This window comes from Entamoeba invadens (genome assembly GCF_000330505.1).
Source record: "Entamoeba invadens IP1 unplaced genomic scaffold scaff_1105074726553, whole genome shotgun sequence".
Taxonomy (NCBI): domain Eukaryota; phylum Evosea; order Mastigamoebida; family Endamoebidae; genus Entamoeba; species Entamoeba invadens.
Genome location: NW_004440250.1, coordinates 24983 through 34968, shown reverse-complemented (window position 1 = coordinate 34968; position 9986 = coordinate 24983). Strand labels below are relative to the sequence as shown.

The 9986-nt window shown below is 25.5% G+C and overlaps 1 protein-coding gene across 1 annotated transcript; it reads left to right on the top strand.

The window, feature by feature from the left end:
- Window positions 1-1030: 1030 nt before the first annotated feature.
- On the top strand, window positions 1031-1564 carry EIN_330520 (hypothetical protein; the record flags this gene model as incomplete). Its single annotated transcript, XM_004255481.1, has 1 exon — window positions 1031-1564. One exon carries the CDS (start codon window positions 1031-1033, stop codon window positions 1562-1564), a length of 534 nt encoding a protein of 177 aa, XP_004255529.1.
- Window positions 1565-9986: the final 8422 nt, after the last annotated feature.

Sequence of the window (9986 nt, the reverse complement as noted above, 5' to 3'; positions counted from 1 at the left end):
TAAAAATGTAATTTCAAAAGACAATTTTTTGTTGTTTGAAAAAGTTGATTTTTTAAAATCGACACAGAACGACTTCTCGGTTTTTTCAAGTCTTAACGAACCAATCTACAAAAAACTCAATAACATTTTTTTGACGTCTTCACAACTTTTCTCGACTTTACAAACATTTTCAAATGACAACTTTCCGGTGTTGGAACACGTCAATTTTTATTTTAATACCAATGACATATTTACACAAAACAACAAACAACATTTCTTTCAATTTATTCACGGACTTTCGACAATTGAAAAGCTCAAAACAATAAGTTTTCATTGTGACTCCGAGGCTCTTATTTTAGCGAACGAAGTTGCTGAGATATTCAAAGGGCGTGACGTTAAAATCGCGTTTTATGTGCCTTCCGTCGACGACAAGACACTTTTCAAAGCCGTTCCCGAGAGGGTGTTAGTTATAGTCCGTGGGTTTGAATTTACGGATATGAAAAATGTGGTTTATGTCGGGTACAATCCCAACACCAAAATTACTACTGAAAATGCCAAGATTATTGAAGTCTCTGTTTCTAATCAATTTAAACAAAAAATAATACAACTTGAGTCTTTATTTAACATTGGTGATTTAAAACTCGTTCTTTTGGATGATGTGAAAGTCGAAGATAACGAAGTGGTGGACTTCTCTATGTTCTTCAATGTGGAACATATTACTCTGATTTCTCGTTTAAATAGTACTTTGAAAAAAGTGATTTTCCCGGAGATGTGCCATTCCGTCGAATTAATTGGAAAGTTCGATGAAGTTGTTGTAAAGTCAGAAACAAGGAGTGTGACGGTGGACGGTTTTGTTCTGAACTTTTTATTACCACCAAAACTGAATTTGTTGAACTACAAATACGAACATGAGGCGAGTTTAAATATAATTCCTTTAAAAATAGATTTGAACGGATTTGTTAATGATATTTCAATTAATATAACAGGAGATGGATTCAAAAACACAAAAACAAATGTCTTTTTTGTCGCTCAACGAATTGGTCAACTAAATATGGAAAATATAGAGTGGATTTATAACGTCAATTTGTTCACTAAACGAGTAGAAAAGAACATTGTTAATGTCTCCTTGTTCAATGTGGTGATGGATGACATTTTAAGCAGATTTATAGTCAAATTATACCCACAAAACCTGAGTCTGAGTATCAAAGAAACATTGGGGATACTCGACATCTCAAAAACTGTTATTGGAGGACTTGAAATGAGTTATTTAAATAACATAAAAGGAGATACGATTGCACTGAAACTTCCCGAGAATATTCGAAAAATGGAAATAAGAAATTTCATGCACCTCAAGGTCGATATATTGAATCAAACACAAGTTAAAAATAAAGCACTGGTTTCTCGTTTCTTGTTGCTCAAAAATATTCAAAAAGACCATGAAAAGAGAAAAGTTTCAAAAAAACAGCTGAACAGAAAAAAGGAGAAAAAAGAAAAAAGAGAGACGTATCAAGAAAAACTTATGAAAGGAAAAGAACAATTAGATTTTGGTGAAGAAAAAAAAGAAATTGATGATGAAGATTATTGATTTTTAATTTCTTTTTAATTGTTATGTTTTAAAAATATTAAAAAATTAAAAAATTAAAAATATCAACCAAAACTTAAAAAACCGAGTTTGATATTTTCTCTTTCGAAAATGGTGTAAGATTATTATTGTTATATTCTAAATGTTAAACAATTTATTAAAATATTAATAAAAAAGTTGGATTTTGTAATTAAATAAATGTTTTGAAATTATTAATTGTTTATACTGTAAAACTTATCAAGAGCGGTATATTTAAAAAGAAAGTTATCTTAACACTTAAAAGGGATACAAAATGAGTTTTTGGGAAATAAATTTAAAAATAACAAATTTATACAAAATATAATGTTTAATAAAATTTTAAATAAAATAGTAAAAAACTTAAAAAATTAAACAAATCTTAGCTCTAATAATTGAATATCTGTTAACGTCGAAATGGACACATATTTGTCCGCCTATTTTTACACATTTAAATTATTTTCTTTTGATATTATCTTTATTCATTGGTTTTTAAATAAAAATTATATTTGTTGTTAATAGACTTGGCACCCGCGCTTTTTATTATGAAAAAATAGTATTTAAAAATGCCATTTAAACGGGATGTCATTTTTTATATGGTTCTTTGGCGTTTTTAATACTAATAATCACGATTAAAAAAACGAACCCGAAGTTTAGTTGTTAACACTTAAAAAAAACATGGTGTTATTAATATTGATTTGTTTTATCGGTATATATATTATTTTTTGGCATTTTTATTTTTTGGGACTGTGTGTTGTAATACACATTATAAACTTCAATAATAAAATAAAGTATGTTATAAACTCAATATTTTCTAATTTTAAAACACTTAAATTTGGTTCAATGTAATTTTAAGTGTTAACAAGACAACATTTTTAAATAGCAACAATAATGGACTGACTTTTAGTAAATAATATAATAACAAAACAATTAAATTGTTTAACTTGAACAAATCAACACATCTGAACAACCAAGAGTCTTTTAACCCTCAACGGTTTGTTTTCGTTTAATCCTGTTGTGCTACCAAAGTTAAAATAGCGAGTTTCACATGTATAAGCACTTAACTTGGGTTGTTTTAAATCGGTTTCTCTGATTAAGGTCATATCATATTCCCCAAAGCGAAAAACATTACAGTCCAAATTATTTCCAAGTTTAAAAAACGCATTATTTTTTCCAACATGTTGTTTTGCGGTTATCACTCCATTTGAATTTACTAATGACGCTAAAAACATGTCTGAACCCAACACATAAATTTTTTCCTTTTTTAATATTTTTGGTTTCACAAAGCCACACACAACACAATCATTTGTTGTGATAATGATGTAATACAAGTTCTCTTTATTGAGAACCATTTCACAAAAATTACAGTCTTTTCCTTGGATAAATTGAAGGTCGCTGTCGTATATAATATTCATTTCTTGGCACGAACTCCATTCTTTTAATTTAGTTATTAAATAACTACTTTTGTCTTCTTCTGTTTTTAAACTTTCTGGACAAACTTCATTCGAAATAAAACTTCCCATCTCTTTAATTAGATTTTTTTAATTTAGTGTGATGAATAAATTCATATCAAACCTCATTCTTTAAAATTGATTTTTTTTAATTTGAAAAAATAAATGCAAAAAATAAGTTTCTATTAGTGCCTTCAAAAATACTCATACTTGGTAACAATTACTTAATACTTACTCAACCACTGTCGCTTTTTGAATGAATTTAATCCACTTTCAGAATTGAATAAAAAGTTTATAAAACTCGGCTTGTATTTAATGAACCGAGTTTTGTTGATTGTAGAAAATGTTTTTTTACATTCAAATCAACATTGAAATAAATTTAAGTGGTTTCAAACCATAACAAAATATCTTTATTTAAATAGTAAAGCACTAATGGTCTAAGGGCAGAATTTCACCCTCCCAAGGTGGAGATCCGGGTTCGAGTCCCGGTTAGTGCATTTTTTATTAAATAAAAATTTATTTAACGTGTTGGAGCTTTCTTTTCTCCGTTTTATATGAAAATAATAAAAAAGTTAATAAAACCGTTTGAACTCTTTTGTGAATTATTATTATTGTGATTTTAGTAAAAATAATATTAAAATGATAACAAAAATCATTAATATATTCGTATTGTTGTTATTTATATCAATCTCCAAATGTTTCATTATTTATAGCAATTTGCTAAAATGAAGAACTTTTGTAATAAACCTTTTGTTTTTACTCAAGTTTGTTTCGAAAAAGCAAATATTGAATTGATGAAAAATAAATTGTTATGAAACACTTGATATTGTAATACAGTAAAAAGTATATATTTGCAACGAAAAATTATTATTTTAAAACAAACGAATATACGAATTTATTTGTTATAATAATTATAAATTGTTGTGAAACTAACTGTACTTATCAAACTTCATTTATTTTTCTTTTTATTTAATTTAATATTAAAGTCAGTCTGAAAACGTTGTCCGCTTTCCATCGTTGTCTTGAAAATTTTGGACCATCAAAACTGGAATTATTCGGGAAAGAATTCAGACCACTTTCAAAACATTGTTTCATATTTTTACTGGGTTTTCAACTTTTTTCCCAATTTCCAATTTTTAAATTTATTTTGTGTAAAAATTTGTCAAATGTACAAAATTTTACAAGCGGACAACGTTTTTAGACAAACTTTTTTTATTTTTCAAAAACATAAATATAACCATATTCAAGTTCGATCTCTATATAGACAAGTAAATATCTCCGATCTAATTAGTTTTCATTTTTCATGTTATGTTTTTTTTCGTTATACTCATTAATAAAAACAAAATATTTTTTTACAAATTTGTTCTAGAAAAATAATTATTTGTATATTTGGGGTTTTATTATAAAACAGTTGACCAAATTTAGAAATACAAATACTTTTTTACACTTTTAACTGTCATCCAATCGAAAATTGGTATTTGTGGGTTAGTGTTTTCATTTCGAAATCAAAATTTTAAATCCTGTCACCAAAACCATGATCAAAATTAACTTACAATTTATATAAATATAATTTGAATATACAGTAAAACAATTAACTATTTATTTTTTATAAAATTTTAGTTTAAAATACAAAAACCAAAAAAAACTTTAAATAGATTATTATTAAATGATATAGTATATTGTTATTATTATTTCAGATCGTTTATTATAGTTATTTATAATAGTAAATGAACTCAAGTGATTATTTTTTAATTATAACAACTCGAACAAGTTGATGAATGATAATACAATCACAATATTCGTAAATAATATTAATAAAAGTATATTTTAATTCATTATAATTGTATTATAAACATGTTGTATATATGGATAAACACGAAAACAAAGTTTGCAAACAACACCAAAAATGTCTTCATTATTTCAAAGACACAACTTAGGTTTATGTTTCAAGTTAACGTTTCTACTTCAACTTTATCAAGAATTCAGATACAGTTAGTTATAAATTAAATTTATAATAACCCAAAGGTAATTATAAATTTATTATTTAAAAAACTATTAATTAATAAAAACTTAAAATATAAATATAATTTTTTTTTGGAAAAGTGTGTGTGATTTAATTATATTTTTTTATTAATTTAACAACTAAAATAACTAACGAATTGTCATTTCATCGTTCAAGGAATTATTTGAAAACAATACTCTGTGTTATTTTTGGCTTTCAACCAAAGGCATTTCATTCATAAATAATTTTGGATGGTATAAAAGGAACAACGGACTTTTATTGTGCATATCACAATGTCGTTAACCAAGGCACTTCAGCTTCAATTTCGAAAGAAGAAGTCCCATAAAAGCACTCTTCGACCTTCAAGTGATAAACTCCCATTTCTCCTAGAGTTATTAGATGATATGTACAAACAAATTACAACACCAAGATGTGATAAAACTATAGAAGATAAAGAAGTTGACGATGAAATATTTGGTATATTGACTAACACCGAAACTGATACAAAATTCGTTTTTGTTGGAGATCCGAACACCGTTATAAAAGAAAAGATTAATGAAATATATTATTAATTATATAAATGTGTATTGTATTATGTTTATTAAAGTTAAAAAAAATATGGGTATAAATTAAATTAAGATTTTTTTATTTAAGGGATTCATGAGGATTGTTAATTTTTCTGAGGATGGTAAATATCTTAAACATAATTTCTTTCAATTTAGATTTTTTTGCCTAAGATCAAAAAGGTATATTTTGAAACACATGATTTTCTTTAAAAATGCTATTTATGGATTTTTTGAAAGATGATTCTTTCAGTTGATTTTTACAAAAAAATAATCTATTTCTATTTTCTGATTTACCACAAGATTAACCTTGGTTTAAATGAAAACATTTGACAGACATTTAAATTATCGAAAAAGTCGATTTTTTAATAAAAATCACAAAAAAATTAATTGAACAATTTTAAATCTTTTTTTCACAAAAAAACACAATTTATTAAAAATCAATTTATGATATTTCAAACAATAAAAATTGATAGCAAATAACGTATTAATAACGTATACTCTATGCGATGACAATTTATGTATTTGCGCAAATTCAAAACGCGAGGTTTTGAAGATCGATAAAACAACGATTGATAAATAAACAAATTTTTAAAATAAAATCATTTTTGTTTTAAACGGTTTTATTTATATTTCAAAACATATATACACAAGAAATATATGTTTATATTATTTTTTATACAATATTAATTTCAATAAATGTATCTTCAATTTATTAATCAATTTTATATATTAATTGGCGTTTTTGTTGTGTTTTGACGATTTTTGATATAATCAATTATCAAAACTCACTTTATAAAAATTCTTTGATAATTTTATTTATAGAATTTTAAATCAATAATGGCAGTGCTATACATATCTCTGAGGATGGTAAGTCGTGTAACAAACAGACTTTATCAACACAGACTTAAACATCTAAAAAGTGAAATGATGTGTTCCCATATTCAAAAATAGTAACTTACTCAATATACATTTCAGATAGATGTAAAAGTGTAAACTTTCTATTTCTGTCATCCTCAGAAAATAATTGCCATCCTCAGAACTGTATATTTGTTTAAAACACAAGTTAATATCAAAATGAAACAATCATATTAAAATATACACAATATGATTAACTTTGTTATTATAATAAATTTGAATAATTGCATAAATTTCAAAATTATTAATAAATTTGTTATTTTAAAATTACATTTTTAGAAAATCAGTGTTTTCGACTTTTTCAATTTTCATTTCGATTATCAATTTATTGCAAATATTCAAAAAACGAACACAACGATAATTGAATTATTTACTTGGTATGAATTGTTCTTTATTACCAAAATTTAAACCACTTGATAAATAATCATCTACAAATTTTTGAAAATGACTGAAAGTAAGTTTACCAAGTACTTTTGGTATTTCTTCGTTCTGATTAATTAAAATTGAATAAATATAAAACAGTACAAATCGACCACAATCTGTTCCATTCTCTTGGTAAACAACATCAGTAATTAATATTGCATTTTCAATTTTGTGTTTTTCAATCGAAAATCCCATAAGACAAGAAAAAAATGTTTTTATTTTGTCCAAATAATAAATTTGCGTATTGAAATTGTATTTTTCAATTCCAAGACTATCCACGATAAATGATTCAAATCCATCATCATGTTTATGTAAAATTAATAGAGACCAATGGCCATTTGTACGTAGACCGGAGAATAAAGGGAAAAATATGTATTTTTGGTTTAAATAACAATCCAAGTTTCTGTGACTGTTTATTAAGGAATTATCATTATTTGTTTTGTCAAATGTATTAAAAATGCTTTCAAAGAAAAATGTAGATGCTACAATAGAATTATCAGTGTGTACATAATTCAAAATTTGAGATGATAGACACAAGATGTCGTCATCATTTAATTTTCCGTTTTTAACACGATAAATTGGATCTGTCTCTTTAAATGTTTCTGTTTCATCACATAAAAACGTTTTTTATCCAAATCAAATGAAATATCACTAACATTATCATTGCAGTCTATTATTTGGTTGGTTTTCTGTGTTTCCTCTATTAAAGACTTACAATTTGATAGTTGTGTATTATTTATTATTGATATTTCATTTTCTACTGACTTGTGACTATTGTTATTCGTTTGACATGTTTTCCCGATTAAATGGTGTATATCTTCTATAGAAGTTTTGAGTGAAGAAAATTCCCTTTTTAAAAATAACAAATTTTCATCTGTTCTTTGTACCGTTTGTCGCATATTTTCTTCACTGAACAAATTGAAATAATAATTTTCAACTTTTTCTTTTTTTCTTTTTAATAATTCACTTGAAAATTTATCAATTTCACTCAATTTAAATTCGGGAATAGAATTGTCAATTTGACTATTTTTTGACTTTTTTATAAAATTATTCAGAATTGAATCATTGTCAATCGTCTCATACTTTGATATTTCATTCAGGTTGTCCATTTCTTTCTCAATAAATACATACAATTCTTCATCGTTATGTTCAAAAGATGGAATTGTTTTAGAAAAATCAATAACTGGTTTTCTTGGCAATAAAAAATTATAACAAGTTAATGCAATTCTGACGAGATAGCCAAAGTCTTCTTTGTTGAATCCAAAAACTGATCTAAAAATACGAAATTGATTTGTCAAAGACGCAAAAACGTGTTCCACGACATTCCTTGACTTGGAATGGACTTTGTTAAACTTGTGATAAAAATCACGTTTTTCTTCGCATATTTCACTTTTTGCGTTTTTAATTGGAACATCCATATAATCTTCATCTTTTCTCAAATATCCCAAATCTCCCAAAATAAATTCACCGGGTTTAACCATTGATCTGTTACAACTGTGCAATTTTGAATCGTTTATTGAACCTTCACAAACATTTGAATCTAAAACAAATCCTTGTACGTTCACTTTAATTTCAAATTTCATTCCCGAACCATTTATTTTTTTCGAATACAATTTTTTTTCTCTCACTTTTCCATTTTTTGTTAAAATACAATTTGAAGCTGTTGTTTTAGAATCGATTGCCCAGTAACTGTTAATTAATTCTGGCATTATTTTCAAATCTTTAACTTTTTTACCAAGTGCAAATGGTATCAACACATTTGGACTATTTCCCAATTTAACTACCATTTTTTCATAAATTGTCTCGCCAAAGTGATTCTTAAAGTCGTGGTATTGTTTAGATACATAATTTGACATATTCTTTTTCATTCTCAAAATGTATTCTTCCTCTGTTTCTATTCTTTTCATTTTTTCTAAACACACTTCCCCTCGTTTTGAAAAATGACAAAACCTTTCTAAACGCAATAACACAAAAGTCAACAAATAGTTTAATCCGAATCTCAGTATAACTAAAACGAGAAATGTCAAAGATTTGTATGAAAGTGACGCATTTTTATTTCTTTTTCCTAAAATTGCAGATTTTTCCACTGAAAAATAACAACACTTTCTAACATCTGGAGAACCTACAAAAGTAACTTGCGATGATGTGATCAGTTTGTAATACTTTTCAAATTCGCATTTACTCATTCCAATATAAAAATAGTAACTTTCATCATTTTCTGCAATTTCGTCCATTATTTCTTTATTTTGAATGTTATCACATTCATCTTCAAGTGTTTCACCAGAAATTGAAAATAAATTGCAATTTTCTAGTTTTGTGTAATTGTTGTATTTTTCTTCTTTTGAAATGACAGTCAAAGGCGGGCAAAAACAATTTCTCAACACAAACAAATCATCTGGTTCAATAACATGTTCGTCATCAAAAAACATTTTATCATAAGCAATTTGTTTATGTGTACGCACATAATCTATTTGAGGAATTGTTTGAGTTGCTAATTTATATTTTTTCTTTTTTCTTGATCCTTTTTTATCTTTTTCGTTTTTTGAACATTCTTTAATTTTTTTCTTTATGTTTGTTTGCTTAGTTTTTTTGTCGATAAAATCTTTTTCCACATTTTCACTTTTTTAATTGATATTTTTGTATTTTTTTGTTGTTTTATTGAAGATTTTACAATTTTTTCGGATATTGTTTTTTCGATTTTTTCATTGTTATGTACATTCACTTTCGGTTCTGTTTTACTAGAAACTAAAGAAGGAAATTCAACTAAATCGAAATCAAAATCATCTTTAAATGGATTTTTAAAAATCTTTTGTGTTGGCAAGTCTCTTTTCATTGAAATACAAGTTTTAACAAACAACTATAAATAATATGAATACTATTTTTTGTTTATTAGATAAAATTACATTTATATTCGACAATAACACATTTTATTTATTTCACTGATCGATTATTATAATTTATTAAACAAAATTAACATTAAAATATAGCGTTTCAAATTAGTTGCATATTTAAATAATGAAAATGCCAACTTGTTTTTGATAATTTTATTTATA